The following is an 18,753-nucleotide window of genomic DNA, read 5'->3' as shown; positions in this document are numbered from 1 at the left end:
ATCTGTGGGTTTTTTCTTCAGACTAAAGAATTAAAGAAATGACAGAGTATAATGATGTAGTGAATTGTGCTCTTTTGCAGTTACTGCACTGTGCAATCTTTAGTAAAACAAGTTGTCTAATTTCAGGTGTTGCTATCTACACTGGCATGGAAACTAAGATGGCATTAAATTACCAGTCAAAATCACAGAAGCGATCTGCTGTAGAGAAGTAAAATTTCTAGTATTTATTTTGGGGTTTGAAAGCTGCATGCTTGAATGGTGCAAATCAGATACTTTTTTTCTCTAGAAGTGTATGTTTCATTGATTTAAATGAAAAAAAGGTAGAGACACTTAAAATCTGCTTATTTTTAAATAGTTTTTTACTTACAATACAAGACATGTATGTAACACCATATAAATGAGGTTCTCAAAACTGAATTATTGTTGTTAGATGTTTAAAAAATAAAGCCATTTTGAATTAATGCTTAGCTTTTTAATGTATGATGTTTGGTTGTTCCATAAGACTTTTCTTTCGCTGATTAGAGTACATCTACTGACATTTTTCCAAGGTTATGTTTTTTATTATCCTAGCATTCAATGCTTTTCATTGCAATTAAGTCTTGGAATTCAGTAAAAGTAACTTTTTTAATGCACTTCACTTTGGATGAAGTAACAGTGGCTACAGTAACAGTGCTTGGCTGTGGCATGTTTTCCATGGTTTAGCTAAAATTAAGAAGTTCCATACCGACATATATGGTGGGAAAGTAAGACAGTGCTATCCTTAAGGAGTGGGCTGACATTGGTTGCTTGCTATTTTCAAAATAGAGACTATTTTCTATTCCTGCTCTGCTATCTGAAATCATCAGCTCTGAGTAAGGTGTCCAACTTTGTGAAAAACAAGATGTCATTGATTGAGGCAAGATGGACTGACCAGCTGACAGCCCTTCTCTTACACAGTGACTGAGCAGTGATGATGTGTCTGCTTCTACTGTTATTGATGTATAACCCATGGCTTTTAGTTCATGCCCATCATTAATGAAAATACAATCTTAAATGCAAAATGTTCTTGCTCTTTTTTTAGATCTGCCTAGAGTTAGGACATTACAGCTACATAGCAAAATGTTCTTTTTTGGTTTTATATTTCTATAAAAATACTTATGTGAGTGATCTTGTATTGATTCAGAGAAATGGCATGAAAAGATCTGCAGATACAAGCCCAGTTATTCCGTTATTATTCTATCTAAGCTATTGCTTTCACTAATACACTAGTTTTGGTAATGTGTCACACACATTTTGGAAACAATTATAGCAGTTAACGTTTTAAATAGAAAATGGTCCTCAATAATGTTTTTCCTCATTGGAAAAGCATTTTGGAAGAGTTATTTAACATCTTAGCGTTGTTAGACTTGCAGCAAATGTTAGGCTGATATATAACATTTTCTAATAAACCTGTGTCTTATATGCTAATGGGAATCTTAAGTTGCCTTTTTATTTTTTTTTTAGATCAATGAATGTATTTCTTGTTGTATACCTCTGTATTCTCGTCAGTAAAGCACTAATAAATACTGCTCTAAAGTATGCCTGGCAGAGTGAACCATTTCGTGATGAGCCATGGTATAATCAGAAAACAGAGCCTGAAAGGAAAAGAAATTTGGTATGGAAATAAATTTTAATAACAAGAAAGTTTGCCCAAACCCTTAATTTATAGACATTCTACTGAAAAGTATATACAGCCTGCTTACTTACAGTCATGCTTTTTTTGCTAACAGTGGTGATAGTGTACTTGTAAAAAGGTTGCATGTTAAATTTTTGCTCTTAAGTTGTATGTGTGAATTTAACTGATGAGAAAGTGTTTGGTTTAGTATAAAAAGCTTCATGAAAATATTTTGGAATTGCCAGTTATTTATATAAATTACTAAAGAATTGACCTCTTGCAGAGAAATACAGGGCTGGAAGGAATCCCACAGCTATTGGCAGTCCTGTAAGAGACATGTTCAGAAGAATCTGCTATAAGACTCTCCATAAAAATGCCCCTCAAAAGCTTCGTTTCATATTGCTCTGTCTTGAGCATTCGAGGCATCAGACAGCATCAGTCACTAGTGCCAGATGTTCTTACAGGAACAATGATATTGTCCAGAATGGATACCCTGATGATCCAAAGTAGTGAACTGAACCCTCACCTACAGAAAGCCCAATATTATTTCATTAAATCCTCCCAATCAGACTAGGGGAAAATTTGCTTCCTTACTGTGAATGCGTGAGGAGCACATGCTAGCCAGGCATTCCAGAGTTCTCACTACCACCAGTAGCACTGTCTCAACCTGCTCAGCAGGTTGACTGTAGCTCCACCAAGTCTCCACCACTGGAAAATTAAGCCAGATTATGTGTATACGTTCTGCTTGTGTTGAGAGAGAGGGAAAGGAAAGCCTTTATTTATTTATGAGATACTGCCTGCAAGTTATGTAATTTGGTAATCCTTGAAGGAGTTGCTGTGCATCTATGCTATTTTTCTGGTTATTTTCGAATGTACCTGTTTCCCTTGTTCCCCAAAACGTCTTCACCATGCACGTTAATTGCTCTAGAACTTCACAATAATGCTATGTAACAGTATTCTACACCTGTATATCTGTAAAGAAAAATGAAAATTTAAAAGAAAAAGCTCTATTTCCTGCCAGTTGTGATGTTATAAATCATGAAGGTCTACATCCTGTGCAGAACTGTGAGCTGTGAAAGGCATTGCTTACTGTTTGAAAGTTATTAAAAAAAAAAACAATTTGTAAATACATGTAGTAATCTTGCAGTCTTTAATGGCACATGAAAAACCAATATTTTCATCTTGTTTCTTTGGCAGTTTCTTCAAGCTTTTACAGACTTCCTTGCATTCATGGTTCTTTTCAACTACATTATTCCTGTATCCATGTATGTCACTGTGGAAATGCAGAAATTTCTCGGTTCTTATTTCATTACATGGGATGAAGAAATGTTTGATGAGGATACAGGTGAAGGACCACTGGTGAATACTTCTGACCTCAATGAAGAGTTGGGACAGGTAAATTTCATTGAATGATAATTTTTTTTTCAACTGTTTCTACTGTAGGTTTTTATTTTAAAATTGTCACTTCAAGGTTTTTTGGCTTTGTTTTATTTTGGGGGGTTTTTTTGCAGCTACATGTGCATTTTCTTTAGTGCTGATTAATTTTAAAAATAAAATTTGGGATATTTTTATTTTCAGAGTCAAAAATTCTGATTTCTTATCCAGTCAGTGGAATTCAATTAGTATTACTATAGTATTAAGGAATAAACACTTTCTCTCCATTGATTATAGAGGGAAATTATATAGGCATCTAGCTTCCTTAGATTAAAAGTTAGATGGAAAAAAAACCCCTTTTTGTCTGACTAGACTGACATTGTGTCTCCAGACACAAGTTTCATCAGTTAAAATGATCAATTGTCATTCTCATTTCTGAAAAGAAATTCTGTTCTGTATTAAGAAAATCATCACATTGAGACAGATACAGATGAATTTTGTTTGAGAAAAAAACTTAAGATCTCAGTTAAAAATGTTTTCATAGGTTTTTCAAATAAATAAATAAGATGCTATATTTATTTTTCTAGTCAAACTGGTAATAAAGCTTTTAAGGATACATACCTATTTGTATTAAGGGTGGTACCAGGTATTTCATTATTATGGCAGACAGTTGACATTGTCTCCCATAAGATCCTCAAAGAGGATCTGATGAATTATGGCCTGGATGAGCAGACAGTGAGGTGGATTGAAAAAGGGGTGAACAGCCACGCTCAGAGGGTGGTGGTCAGCAGTGCAAAGTGGGAGGCCACTATCTAGCAGTGTCCCCTGGGGGACAGTACTGGCTCCCATCCTGATCATTAATTATTTGGATGACTGGGGGCCATCCAGCTGGAAAGCAGCTTTGCAGAAAAGGACTTGGGAGTCCTGATGGAAGTCAAGTTCAACAAGAGCCAGCAGTGTGTCCTTATGGCAAAGAGGGCTAATGGTATCATGGGCTGCATTAGCCAAAGTGTTGCCAACAGGTCAAGGGAGGTGATCCTACCCCTCTCCAGGCCTCACCTGGAGTGCTGTGGCCAATTCTGGGCTCCCTGCTACAGAGACATGGGCATACTGGAGGGAGCCTAGTGAAGGGCCACAAAGGCAAGGGACAGGACTTTGCATGGCTCATGCAAAGACAGGTGGAGAGAGCTGGGACTGTCCAGCCTGGAGGAAAGAAGGTTTGGGGAAAATCTTACCAATCTGTACAAATACCTGAATGGGAGGGTACTAAGAGGCTAGAGCCAGGATTTTCTCAGTGGTGCCCAGTGAAACAGGAGGGTCTGTCTGAAAATGAGGAAACACTATGACAAAGCAACACACTGAATGACTAAAAGATCTTTGGTTGATAGCGTTTTGTAGCTTGTATTATGAAACTGAGTGTAGGGGTTGAGATGAAAAAAATCCGTATAAATCCTATCCATTCTGTAAAAGATTGAATTACGGGTGTTTTGTCCACAGATAAAAAAACACAGAAAAATTTGGCATTTGCCTTTTCAGATTAGTGAATTTTACAAAGGTTAATCTCAGTGGAAAGTTTGCATAATTAGTGACTTGGTTTTGAATGTTTTTGAAGACTGAGAGCAAAAATTTGTTTGGTTTTTAGTTTGTTCAGTGCACTGCATAAATGGTGAAGTTGGTTAAACAATCTAATGAATTCTAAATAATAGCATTATTTTCAAAGTTTAGTTCCGTACCGTACTTCATTCTCTTATTTTATCAAATATTACATGCAGTATGTATACAATACCTACATCCAGGATCCAATATTGAGCCAATCTAGTTCTTCTAGTTTATTGTTCAGATTTTGGTTTTATTTTTAATGTTGTTAGACTTAAGCACTGGGGCTCATTGTAAAAGATAAAGTTAATGAAAAATTTAATATTGAGACAAAATGAGTGTTTCCAGCGCAATTACAGTGCCCATGTGTATAACTGTATGTATCCACAATCCTCATTAAAACTAACCTAATTGTAGTGGGGAATTCAGATACTGCCCTAAAGACTGTTCTGACAGTAACTGATCCAAATCTAGGCAGTGCATTAAATAATAATCCCTGGGAAATGAAACTTGTATGCATTTTGTTTCTAAAAATATATTTCTTGCAGGAAGAAAGACATTAAAAACTAAAAAGGACCTAGAGAGAAGAGTGGAAATAGTTTAAACACATTATTTATATGTGTTTTGAGGCAAAAGATAGCATTGCTTGATACTCTCGTAGGATAAAATCTTTCAGGGCCTATATTTCTACAAAGATAACTGCCCAAAGAAATGGTTGTCTTCCTTTTCTGAAAGAGCTTAAGGATCTTGAAAGGAAGGTGTAACCCTGTAAGAAACTCAGTTTTGTTCAGAGGTGGTGGAAAATCTCTGTTCACATTCCTGCTGTTTTTAATTTGTGCTCATTTGCAGATTGAGTATGTCTTCACAGATAAAACAGGAACATTAACTGAGAACAACATGGAATTTGTAGAATGTTGCATCGAAGGGCATGTTTATGTACCACATGTTATATGCAATGGACAAATCCTCCATGACTGTACAGGCATTGATATGATTGATTCATCTCCAGGAGGCAGTGGAAAGGTATGATAACTCTTTCTATGTTCGTGGTTTTTTACAGTGAAAAATGAAAATTGAACTGTACTAATGAACGTAATATTAGGAATTCAACATTCTTGAATTTTACTAATCAAAGTAGATAACTCCATAGACATTTTCATTTCCTAGTTAAGAGTAAGATTTAAAGGCTTAATGGGAAGTTTCTCATTTAAATGCAATTGTAAAAATGAATTAAAACCCAAATACAGAACTTCCTGTGGTTAATAGCTACAGACATAGATAACTGGTTTCTGTTTAACCTTAGCTACAACAGGGAAAAGCAAGACAGGAAAATCCTCAAAGGGGAAAATGGGGGCTTAGTGCAAGCACTTATTTAGTCATCACTGAGTGAAAATGGGGCCAGAGAATGGTTTATGATCAAATTAAATTACTTTAAAATGTGACTTAATTTGAAGTGTGCTACCTACAGCATGCATGTATTGTGGCTATTTGCTGTGTAAAGCAAAGTTAGTTGAAAGTTCAGGAGTCTTCACATGTCAACAGGTGAACACGGTGTACGTGGCCAGGATAATCACAGCCAAAGTACAATGTATTTTTAATTAAATCAGTGCAGTATCATATCATTCACAGTTACTTCATGTCATACCCTTCACTATGACAAAATAAGCTCTCTTAAAATATGTTTGTGTAATTCAGCAGCCATATGTCTCTCACCCATGGCCCTCAGAATGTGGTCCCGAGGTATGCTGTGTTTTTATCTTGGAATCACAATGGCACAGTCAGTATCTAACAGCACAGAAGAACAGATTTCAGACACAAAGGTAGAGATATAACACAGCCAGGTATCCATGAAATAGAAATCTCTTTCTGGTGCCAGGAGCTGTCATTACCAAACAATCTGATATTTTATAGGAACTGGTTTGCTTGAGCTGCCAAAGTATATGCATTTCAGTAATTTTTATAGTTCTGAGGGGTGTTCAAGCTGTTCAAGAGATTGAAATCTGTAAGCCCTGCTAAGACCTGTGTTCCAGATACTACATCCTTCTCTGTGTACTCAGGACTTCTAAATTATACCTTGACTAGTATTTAATTCATACAAGTTGTTAAAGTTTAAGCAAAAGTAAAGAAAAAACACCTTTCAGTCACGTCTAGGCACTCAGAGGAGGTAGAAGATGCACACTGGGTTTTTGGGGTTTTTTTGCATCATTAGCTTGACTTGTATGGCAATCCCAGCAACCTGACTTGTACGGCAATCTTAGGGGTACAAGCAGCTGTGACACAATCGTGTTGTTACCACAGGGAAAGACCTGGCTGCCCCTAAAAGAGCCTGCCTCTGTCCGATTAATAATCAGTAGTAATCAGTAGTAATCAGTCACATTGATCACCTTCCAAAAGAAGAGATTTCAAGTGATAACATGTAATGACAACCGTTCCTTTTATTTTTCAGGAGAGAGAGGAACTATTTTTCCGAGCTCTTTGTCTTTGCCACACTGTTCAGGTAAAGGATGATGACAGCGTAGATGGTTTGAAGAAAAACCGGTTCTCAAGAAGATCTTGTATATATATATCATCATCACCTGATGAAGTTGCTTTAGTTGAAGGAATACAGAGGTATGTGTGTACTTAGGTATTATACTTTTCTAAACTGCAGATCTATTCACTGAAGCTCAAAATCGTTTTCAAAACAAAAATTGTAATAATACACACCAAGTAATCTACAGCTGATTGATTCCTTAACATGACTTCATGATTATTCATAGTCTAAAATCAAATAAAAACACTCTGGGATTCTGGTGTTGGTTTGTTGTGGGCTCAGTCTTAAATCCTTATGACCTGCTTAAACCAGATAATTATATATTTATTGTATTCATTCTCTTCATCTCTTTCATTTTACAGACTTGGTTACACCTATCTAAGGCTGAAGGACAATTTTATGGAGATCTTAAATCGGGAAAATAACATAGAAAAGTGAGTGGTTAAAAATACAACAAAATAGACTGATGATGAGTTTTTGTTGATGTGTTTAATAAACTATTGTTTCCTTATACATGAATTTTTAAGTCAGGAAAGTCAGGAACCTTGTGTTTTAGTAGAAAAATAAATTAAATAAAGAAAATTTAGCAATTTTAATTACTTTCGCTTTTTTTGACATTATATGCAGTATAAAATATTGGTACAACAATTAAGGTGTGGTGTGGGATTCATGACCTAATCTAGTAGTTTCTCATGGTTTTATATATGGTAAATAATACATTCTTAATAGAAAATGCTGTGTACCCAATTTGTTGTTCACAAATAATCCATGGAATTTACAGGAGGGTAATACCTGTAGAATAAATTTTGTGGACCATAATGTGACTCAAATTTTCAATAACATTGAACTAGTGCAGCTGTTCCGTGGGATGTACATACCCTTGAAAATTTACCTTACACTTCTCTAGATGTCTGCTGGTTAAGTCTGTTGTATATCTGGGTCTTCCTGCTTGGGTACTCTGCTAACTACACAGGGACACTTGGATACAAATATTAGGAACCCTGCTGTTACTTTATCCCTTTTTAGGATGAGTGTTTTTCCCAAAGGTTACTTCAGACTTTTTTGGTTCAGCTCCTAGGAACTGGAGTCAGTATAATTTGGTGACTCAGAAGAAAACACTATAATTGAGAATTTTCTCCCAAATGCGTCACGGTTTGTAGACATAGGCCTGATGTAACTATGCACAGGTTTGAGTTCTAGGATGTTAAAAGGACTTAGGATTGAAGGACTTAGGACTTAGGACTAATTAAACAAGCAGATCTGGACAGAGATGAATCCTGAAAAAGTTGGGAATAATGATTGGATTGCTTGTTTGTGCTGGTAAAAGAGAGGCTCTCTTAGATTAAAGGAAGTAGGTAAGAGAATAAATGATAGAAGTATACAAGCTGATGAAACCAAAACAGTGCAAGAGGAGCTTGTGTTCAGTTTTCCTCTTAGAAAGGAAAGGAACATGTGATAAAATCAAATCATAGAAATAATAGCAAATATAAACCAGTAAAAAATAATTTTTTTTCACTTGAATAAATTATCATTCAACATTTGAGCAAGATTCATGGAATTAGGTCAGCACTTTTGGGAGATTAGGAATAGTAAAAATGAGAAAAATATAGAATAAAGACTTTGTGTAAGCATGCATTTCAAGTTCTAAGGCTATGTCTAAGTATTATACGTAGAAACTTACTTTATATGCAGTACAGTGCTATGCTGCAAAGTTTCTAGTCTTCTGCTTAAATGAATTAGATTGACTATACATCCAAAGATACTTGAGGACATCATGAGTTCTGTTTCAAGTAATGAGGAGGTAAGGGCTTTCCTTATTTCTTATTTGCAACCTGCTGTTTCATTCTGTACTAGTTCCATATTCCATCGTACTCAACATAATCTTCCATGTTAGAAGTCATGTTTAATTTATATGCTTGAAGTCATTTATATGCTTGAAGTCAGTTTAGGGATTAGGAAAAGTAGAGTTGTGTAAAAAATAGTTCTGTTTCTTTTTCAGGTTTGAATTACTGGAGGTTTTGAGTTTTGATTCTGTGAGACGGCGAATGAGTGTAATTGTTAAATCTTCAACAGGTAGGGCTGTCACATTCTGTTCGATTTTTTTGTTTCACTTGAATTTGTTTCAGATTTATCAGTTAAGCATTAATCATAGTCTGTGTGCCTTTCTTTATAAAATAAGGGACCGGGTACTAGCGTGAGTACAAATGTTACAAAAAAGTTGGAAGAAAACATTTTGAAGACTTACTAATTTGGATGTTTTTTGAAGAAAGTATATTTGGTCATTTTGAATTCCATATGCTGTCTCTTTTAGGTGATATATTTCTGTTTTGTAAGGGAGCAGATTCCTCCATATTTCCTAGGGTTAAAGAAGGTAAAATTGACCAAGTACGATCCCGAGTAGAACGCAATGCAGTGGTAAGATTCCATTTTATTGATCTGTTCACATGATATCAGTGTCAAAAAGAAGTTAAGTGCTCTGACCTCCTGCTTTATCTGCTAACAGATTTGTCTTTATAGGCACCAAGGTTATTCCGTGCCAAGGTTCACTCAGACTTTGTGGGTAGCAGTCTGTGTAACTTGCTTATTTGTATCTGTCATCCATCTCATCTTCTAAATGTCAGTTGTGGTGCAATATGAATGCATTAGATAAGCACAACTGGAAGTTAAACCAGAGATCATCAGTTAGCTCGTTAGTATGGTATATTCACAATTGTGGATTGAATTAATTTTTGAATAGAAGAAAAGTGAAAAACTGTAAATCTCATTGCTAGTTTTAGTCCTCAGCCTTAGCAACTGTTACCTGCTGCCTTTGATTGCTTTACAAGCTTTGGGGAGACAGATCATCCATATCTTACATTTTTCCTTGCTAAAAATCAGCTATGAACTGGCTGATCACCTTTAAAAGAAATTCAGGACTTGGTTTACCTAAAAGTAGTATTTGGAGTTGTAAAACTGAATTTTGTTGTGTCAAAAAATACACAGAACTCATTGCAATGCAGGACAGCTGCCAGTCTTACAAATGGCATATAATTTGCTGGCATCCAGTACTCAAACTGAAACCAAAGTATTATTACAGGTATGTGGACAAAAAAACCCCTACAGTGTCACCTGCTTTTGTTTTGAAGCAAAAAAACTCTCGAAGTGCTTTACTAAGCTTTATTATATGGGACAGCTGTCTGATAATTACAAGTAAAAGAGGCTAATGAAATTGAAAAAGTATTTACGTATCACATTCATTCAATATGTATCAAGAAAGAAATCCAGATCAACAGCTATTTTTTCATCCTGGATAATTGGAAATAGGGCTGGCTCCTACATACAGAAGCCTCGCAAAGAAAATACCTGGCACCTGCTTTTATCAATAACAAGAGGCAGGGAGCTATTTTAATAATTCTTCTTCTTGGTTTGGTAATAAGAAACTGTATAAAGACCTGCTGGATTAAAGTTAAGGAAGCTGAAGTGCCAGTTAAATGGTGTGGTGAGAAGCAGAATATAACTGAGGTAGCAAAACTTTTCTGTGTTATAACAGCTTTTCCCCACCTTACACAATCTATATACTCCGTTTCTTGTTCATCATACAGTCCAGAAGTTTGATGCAGCCTGAAACACCTGCAGCTAAATTCTAATTTACACTTGACTGAAATGGTGCAGTTGGATTTTCATTTCTCTTTGTGATGTTTGGTCCCTGTCCGTATATCTGCTGCAACACAGCATCAAAATCAGACTCTGCAGAGCTACTATTTATATTACTATTATTTATTCCGACTCATCCTGCCTAATTATACACATAGGGAGGGAAAAGTTTACCTTGGCTTTGCCTTCTCTTGTAATCTCATATATCCAGTTGGATCACTGAGCTGTTTATCTTCTGGAAGATTGAGGTTGGTCCATCAGGTTGTAACTGCTTCCAGAGCAGCACAGAATCAAGCTCAACTATATCCTAGTCTGTATTATACTGTAACAGTCTATACTTATTCACTTCATGATGTTCCTTTTTCAAATCATCCAGCATAAACACCAGCAAGAAGTCTAAGAGGAGTTTTGTAAGATGCATTTTGTTTCTTTTCATTGCATTCTTTAGGAGGGACTGCGAACATTGTGTGTTGCATATAAAAAGCTCACAGCAGAAGAATATAGCAATGTACAGAAGCTGCTTCAGAATGCAAAGTTGGCCCTTCAGGACCGGGAAAAGAAATTGGCAGAGGCATATGAGAAGATAGAAAGAGATTTTATATTACTTGGTGCTACAGCTGTTGAAGATCGGTTAGTACATTTCTTAGTTTCTTATGTTAAATGGTGATGACAAAGTAATTGAAGACTCTTTTTCTGCATTAGAGGTTTATTTGGGAAACCCCTTATTTGAAGCAATTCCACACCCTTAGCTCACTAAAGTTACACATGGTAACTTTATAACCTAATAAGCAATTACAATAGTTAAGTGAACAAAAATCAGTGTATTTGAACCATTTTACATGCATGTAATAGTTTATTGATCAAGTTATAGGCAAAAGTTTTGGAGGAAAGGACTACAAAATGGGTATTGAGGAAATGAAGGAAGAATCTTTACGTCTTGAAAAGATTCAAAAACATATACTAGTCCCCTGAACATTTGTGGAGTCACACTTTGGGGAAAATTCTTAGATCTGATAACTTCCATTGAAATTCTTTTTTTGTTTATGAAAATCTTTCAATAAAGACCTCTGAATTTCTCATATCCAAGCAATAGCCGTCAGTGTATTTTGTCAATTGACTTTACAGACTACAAGAAAAAGCTGCTGACACTATTGAAGCACTCCAGAAAGCAGGAATTAAAGTTTGGGTTCTGACAGGAGACAAAATGGAGACGGCTGCAGCTACTTGCTACGCTTGCAAACTCTTCCGAAGAAATACACAAATACTTGAGCTAACCACAAAGAAAATTGAGGAGCAGAATATACTCGATGTGCTTTTTGACCTAAACAAAATTGTTGTAAAACCCAATGGCAACTTAACCAGGGATACCTTCTCAGGGTAAGAAACAAGTTGGATTTTCAGGCTAAAAATGGCTTCTGGGCATTTTGCAAACAATGAAATGGTGACCAATTACCTTAAGAAAGCAGCAGTATGTTTCAGTTTCTGTTGCTAATGTGTAAATTATTGTATGGCAATTAAGTATAAGCTTGTTTAGGTAAACTTAGGTTTTCAGTCATGGTTCTTTATCTTGTTTCTGGTACTGTTTTAACTATTAAAGGAAAAATCACAACTGACACTGTATTTGTCTTTCCACCATAAAACTGCTAGCAACAAGCTAGCAAGCATTTGTGATACCATTTTAGCAGAGATTTGCTATAATTCTTAGTCTTACAGCTTAAATCTCTGGACCAGATAATTTTTCTGAGTTCTCCTTATGCTTTATACCCCATTCATCTAATCAAGAACATTTGTATATTCAGTTAAATAAATCATTTTCCTCCATGTCATCCATACCACATTTTGTTTAAATACCACAGGCCTTACAAGGTGTGATCAAACATATTTGTTTAACTTTTTGTGCAATACCAATTTTCTGCATGTTAAAACTCTTTAGATTTGGTTTGTTTTTTTTTTTTTACATTAATCCCAAGAGCTGGAGATCGTACTAAGATAGTAATAGCAGGATTCTGCCTGTGTGTTCAAATTCAGGCTAAAAATATTTCACTGTAATACACCAAATATTCAGTATATTGCTTGAACTTCATAATGATACCTTTTTATTTGATATCATTGTACATCAATGGCATTATCCCATTTGTGCCAATGGGTAGCAAAGTGCTGAAAATATCTGTAAACTTATTAAATGTAGTTTACAGTATTTTATCTTACTTGCCAAAAATAGCTTCTGTTCTAGTAGAAAGGATGGAGATGCCTATTAATAAATACGGTGTTTTTCTCACAAACACTGGTCCTGGTGAAACCATGTTTGTTGAAACCCCATGCACAGTAGTGTATAACCTTGGAACACTGAAAAGAGAGTAAAAATAAACCTCGGTGTACATTTATACAACATTTACTGTTGACCTGGAGCCTGAGGCTGTTGTGTAATGCAGGCAGATGCAAGGGTGCTCTGAAATAACTTGTCTGGATGCTGCAGAAAATGGCTCTTGCAGTCCAGACCGTCTTATCTTCCCCCATTGTTCAGGGTATATAATGTAGTGAATAAACTACTTCCTGTGACCGTGATTACACTTCTAGCAATGCTCAAATTACTACAAGCATACTGCTTACAGATTTTTATGTATAAGAATATATTGTAATATTATAGGAAACATATATAATTATTGTATTTTAATATTATAAATAAAAGTAAGCCTGTATTTGACTTAGCCACTGCACTAAAGGCAAAATATCCATACTCTAGATGTAGACAGTGGCCTTATCTATCCAGGCCAACAAGTTTCCTTTAGGCATTTCCTTCAAGGCATGATTTATTCCTGTAAATGTAAACTCTTGGAAAGAAAATTATTTCCTTATCAGAGTGCCAAAGGCCTTTCGGTTTTTTTTTGCTCTGTGTTATGGAATGTGCCACAAAATTAACTTTATTCCTGCAACTTGGTTTACCTCACTGCAGTTCTTGGAACTTTTTCAAACCAAACTGAAAAGTCATTAATTATACACTCATACTCACTGGTGAAGTCACTGAGGTATCAGATTTATGTATTCAAACTGGTGAAGCACTGAATATTTTCAGCATAGTCCAGAGTTTTAAAATGTTGCAAATATCAGTCTTATACAAAAAATTTCCTTTAGTAATGTATTAGTTTTGTGGTATTCTATGCTCATTATTTTTTCATTAATTAATTTTCCCATAATTCTTATTGCCAGATTTTAAGTACTTTTGAGAATTTTACAGTGACAGTTTATATTTTATTCCTGAACAGACTTTCAACTGATATGCAAGATTATGGTTTAATTATTGATGGAGCAGCACTATCCTTGATAATGAAAACAAGACCAGATGGGAACTCTTGTAGCTACAGAGAGCTCTTTCTTGAAATTTGCAGGAACTGCAGTGCAGTGTTATGCTGTCGAATGGCACCTCTGCAAAAAGCACAGGTTTGTGTTTAATTTCATAATTGCTTGTTAGTCATGCACATATATAAATATTGAAGGTTAATACTCTGTATGGCTTACTATGACAATTTAAGATGCTACCATTCATTTTTGTATCTTCTAAAATGGAAAAAGTAAAAAAAAAAGGAGAGGGGAGAATTTCTGCTGGCAAACAATTTACATAATGGTATGCTAAAACAGCACCCAGCCGTGCACCTGAATTTAAAATTTGAACAGTATGTACATAAATCATAGTTGGTATATACTAATACGAACATATTTAATAAATGAACTAACTGCTCTCTTTTTAACCTAACAAGCTTTGAATAGTCTACCCTTTTGACACTACAAGAACCTGTGTTACTTAGTACTGCAGAGGGATATTTTTTCTCTGGTTTTAACATAAGTGGAAAGCCAAGAAGAATCCAGACAAAAAAATGTGGGTGTTACCACGTTTAAGTATACCTGACTGTTGCATTTGTAATTTGTATCAAGTAAAAACATATCCTTCCATTACTGAAACATCTCAAGATAGCTGAAGAACTTTTAAAGGAAAGAAGTATTGGAATTTGCATTTCATTTTTTTTCAGTTGGTCATGTCTTTTTCTCAGTGCACAGGTACAGCATTTTTAGCCCATATTCACATTAACAAATGTATTTAGCCAGCACTATAACTGTCTGGAAGTTTGTAGAAGATTTTAGTTGCAAAAAAATGTAGGTTACCAAATTTACAGAGGCGATCATTTGTAATGGAGAGATTTGAAGTCAAATTTCTGGACAGTTTATATGTCGATAGTTTTTACATATATGCAGAGTCCAATATATTTTCTTAAATGTAGGAAAAAAGTTCAATACAGATGAGAAAGCAGAAATTTTAGTCTTTCTTTTCAGGATTTCTTTGAAATGGTGCACTCTGGAACCCTCTTAATTTATTGCTGCACTGGCACAGCATTAAGCAATCTCAGCAACATCTTCCATTATTTGGCTCTTCCTACCTCCTGTCCCATCTCTCTCAAAGTAGTTTGGAAGTATTTTAAAAATGTTTGGAACAAGCACTTTGTAATATGAAGAAACTGTGATCTTTATGCATATTTGTTGCATTGGGTGATGTTGGGTTTGTGTCCTTTCAGAGAATTTCTTATAAAACTGTCTTGGTAATTTTATTTAGTGTTATACTTACGCAAAATAAGCAAACCATTACAGAGGAGAGTTTCTAATACTATTTTTTTTCCAGATTGTAAAGTTGATTAAGTTATCAGATGAACATCCTATCACATTGGCAATTGGTGATGGAGCAAATGATGTCAGTATGATTCTAGAAGCACATGTTGGTATAGGTAAGCCTGCACCTTAGCATATTATTTCAAGTGAAATGATAAAATCCATTTATTTCTTACAAACAGGCAGTCTCAAAGAATCAGGTTATATGTGTTCTAGACAACTTTTAGTGCATTTATCCTAGGAATAATGTATGAGATACAGTTGTGATCACCCAGTAGATCAGTATCATAGCGTTATTATATAATTTTGCAATTAATGGTATCTTTTTAATAGTTCTTTAGTTATTAAATACCTTCACCTCTTTTTATTTTTTTAAGGAATCATTGGCAAAGAAGGTCGTCAAGCAGCAAGAAACAGTGACTATGCAATACCTAAATTTAAACATTTGAAAAAAATGTTGCTTGTTCATGGGCATTTTTATTACATTAGGATATCTGAACTTGTGCAATACTTCTTTTATAAGGTAGGGGAATTCTTATTCTAGTTACATAAACCTCACTTAAATGGTAATGTCTAACTATTTACAGTTTTTGCAGCTAATGTTAGAAAACAGCAATAATTCCATAAGGAGATTTTCTTGAGTACCAGATCCAGTGCTGAAATGGAATTGTTGTTTTTATTCTGAGCATGAAGTGAAATAGTTTTAAATAGATACATTCTGTAAGAGATGTTACATTTAAAACCAAAATTTTTATCTTATTTTTTCATATCCTGCAAATTCCATCTCAGACTGTTCTGCTTATTTCCAGTACCTTCCAGGCTGTCTCTATAGTGAACTTTTAAATCACATTGGAAATAGTATTTGAAAACTTAAAAATTACTGCAAATTAAGTTATGCTAAGTTCATTAGGGTAGTGTAGGTGGAGAAAGTTCATGGTGAGCATCCCCCTATTTAGACAGCTTTGTTATTTCTAAATGTTGGCATCCAAGTTCTTTTGGTAAGCAGTGGAAGATTATAGAAAGGAACTGTCACAGGGTAATTCAGGGTTCTAGTGTTTGACTATATGTATAATTGGGAGAGGATGACATTTGGGGTTACAGCTAGAAACGTCTTAAAGTTGCTTTGCTGGAAACCATACTAACCAGAGTATCCATGCTTGCTTATCATGATTTGTCTCCTCCTGCGGATTGTCCCTTACATTCTTTGCTTTAACTGAACTGTATTCCTGGATCCCAAATTTCACTGGACTTCAATTTTCAAACTGTAGCCGTATAAGATTGTTTTGAAAATATTGTAAATGTTTTTTTCTAGCAGCATTACTGCAAGATTTGACTATTGGTGTTTAATACATACACTATTCCTGCAATGCTCACTATTGCTAGTGTTATAAAACTATGATATACATATCTATAGCATTGTATATAAATAAGCACTTGCATTTCACTTGACGGCATTCACTTTGTTTTTCAGAATGTCTGCTTCATTTTTCCTCAGTTTTTATATCAGTTCTTCTGTGGGTTTTCACAGCAGGTTGGTTGATCCTTTTCCATCAATGTCATGTTATGTCTTTTGCTTTCTTTATTAAAAAAAAAAGGGATCCTCCTGAGAATTTTGTGTTAGTTTATACAAAGAAGAACATCGTTTTTGGTTCATACGGTTTTCAGTGGCAAATGCAGTAAAGTTACACAAGTCCGTTTTATGAATTATCACAAAAGCAATGTTAAAGTCAAGGAATAGAGAAATACAAAATTTGGAAATGGCAATGCAAAGTAAAATGTCTGTGGAAAACGTAAGTCAATTAGATTTAAGCCTACTGGACATGAATAGAAGAAATCCTGAAAGATGAGTAATTGAACCAGTTGTTCAAGTTTAGAATGCAGAATGAAAATGAGAGAATAAACTAGTCTTCTCTGGCATGGACTGGTATGAATTACAAATTTCAGATGAATAGCAGCGTTCCATTAGTTGAAAAGAAAATATAAAAACTGAAAAATAGAAGAAAAGAGAATTGTTGCTCACCAGAAAAGTGCTGTCATTTGGGATAGGATATGGTATTCGCCTTCCTAAATTTTTTGTTTATTTTCTGTTCTCCCTTGTTCTCATCTAATTTGTGCAGAAAAGATCTACCTCTTCTTTCTTCAGAATGAGGGAGCAAAAAAACAAAGGAATGAATGACCGAATTTAGACAAATAGGGTTTATGTTTTCAGTATTAAATTCAGTGAGAATTCAATGAATTAATGAATTAGTTCAGAGAAAATAGTACTGTTGCTTTGAATTTGTTGAAAGAAAGCCCCAGGAAGAGTCAAAATGACAAAACTATTTTTATCTGTTTTGGTTTCCATTTCAAATGACCACTGAAAACTTTGTAAGCTTTTATTGAGCATTATTAGGATTTAGATATGAAAGCATGTGTTGATGAAAATTTAGCTTAATTTTTATCCTTTTAAGTGATAAATGTAATTTTGAATCAAAAAGGGGGTTTTGGTAGAAATTTTTTCCAACATAAACGATCACCAAATAGGTTTGAGGAAGTAAACAGCTCTTTGTGGGGTGACATGGTAGGTGTGAGGGTACACTGATGATATGTACATGAGAAAGCATTTCAGTTAGAAGAAGAATCGAAGACACATTGGGATGTGAGCTGTAGCTCACTGCAGTCACACACAGCTGAAAAACCTCTGGAGTGCTCCCACTTCTTCTCTGAATATCTCCATGTTTTAAAGACATAGAGGAGATAAAAGGGGATGGGGCTATGTGGATGTGTCTGAGAGGAATTTCTGCCTCTACAGGAATCTGCTGTTCAGTTTGGGTACTTTGGAGTTGGTCGTACAGTTGAAACAATAGGGGGAGCCAGTATGTGGACCAGACTGGTCCAGGAAATGGATCTTTTAGTTGATCTTTTACCTCCAGGTGAATGGGATACAGGTGGAGGGTTGTGTCCTATATCAGTTAGCAGCTGTAGAGGGGTATTTGCCTCCATTTTGAAGGAATAGAACTTTGTTTTCCTGCAGAAGTTCACATATTCATTTTAAATCAAGTCTCATGCAGAGGATTTAATTTTAAAGTAAGATTTAGTTTTAAATTAAAAGTAGTTGATTTAATTCTTTTCCACCTACAGACTTTATATGATACTGCGTATCTAACACTGTACAATATCAGCTTCACCTCCCTTCCTATCCTCTTGTACAGTCTAATGGAACAACATGTCAGTGCAGACATACTCAAGAGAGAGCCTTCCCTGTACAGGTAAAATTAAAACACTGTGCCCCAAAGTTTGACTGTTCAGTTGTGGGATCTGTGTCTGTTACAGTGGAAGTCCTCAGGAT

At 35.1% G+C, this 18,753-nt stretch overlaps 1 protein-coding gene across 9 annotated transcripts in view; it reads left to right on the top strand.

Moving 5' to 3' along the window:
• Positions 1 to 18,753, top strand: part of ATP11A (ATPase phospholipid transporting 11A) — a 121,550-nt gene that overhangs the window by 82,172 nt on the left and 20,625 nt on the right. For all 9 annotated transcript variants that reach the window (XR_007208132.1, XM_048327930.1, XM_048327920.1 and 6 more), the window contains exons 10-24: positions 127 to 208; positions 1,483 to 1,633; positions 2,831 to 3,028; positions 5,453 to 5,626; positions 7,050 to 7,213; positions 7,499 to 7,570; positions 9,136 to 9,209; positions 9,448 to 9,551; positions 11,218 to 11,399; positions 11,895 to 12,146; positions 14,033 to 14,207; positions 15,439 to 15,541; positions 15,803 to 15,948; positions 16,897 to 16,956; positions 18,546 to 18,673. Coding sequence is in view for 8 of the 9 variants with exons in the window: in XM_048327930.1 (XP_048183887.1) it covers positions 127 to 208; positions 1,483 to 1,633; positions 2,831 to 3,028; positions 5,453 to 5,626; positions 7,050 to 7,213; positions 7,499 to 7,570; positions 9,136 to 9,209; positions 9,448 to 9,551; positions 11,218 to 11,399; positions 11,895 to 12,146; positions 14,033 to 14,207; positions 15,439 to 15,541; positions 15,803 to 15,948; positions 16,897 to 16,956; positions 18,546 to 18,673 (2,065 nt within the window). In the remaining variant the exon portion in view is untranslated. The remainder of the gene's footprint in view (positions 1 to 126; positions 209 to 1,482; positions 1,634 to 2,830; positions 3,029 to 5,452; positions 5,627 to 7,049; positions 7,214 to 7,498; positions 7,571 to 9,135; positions 9,210 to 9,447; positions 9,552 to 11,217; positions 11,400 to 11,894; positions 12,147 to 14,032; positions 14,208 to 15,438; positions 15,542 to 15,802; positions 15,949 to 16,896; positions 16,957 to 18,545; positions 18,674 to 18,753) is intronic.

Source organism: Corvus hawaiiensis, chromosome 2 (genome assembly GCF_020740725.1).
Source record: "Corvus hawaiiensis isolate bCorHaw1 chromosome 2, bCorHaw1.pri.cur, whole genome shotgun sequence".
Classification (NCBI taxonomy): Eukaryota; Metazoa; Chordata; class Aves; order Passeriformes; family Corvidae; genus Corvus; species Corvus hawaiiensis.
Note: the sequence above shows the minus strand (reverse complement) of the source record. Positions and strands in the feature narration are given on the sequence as shown.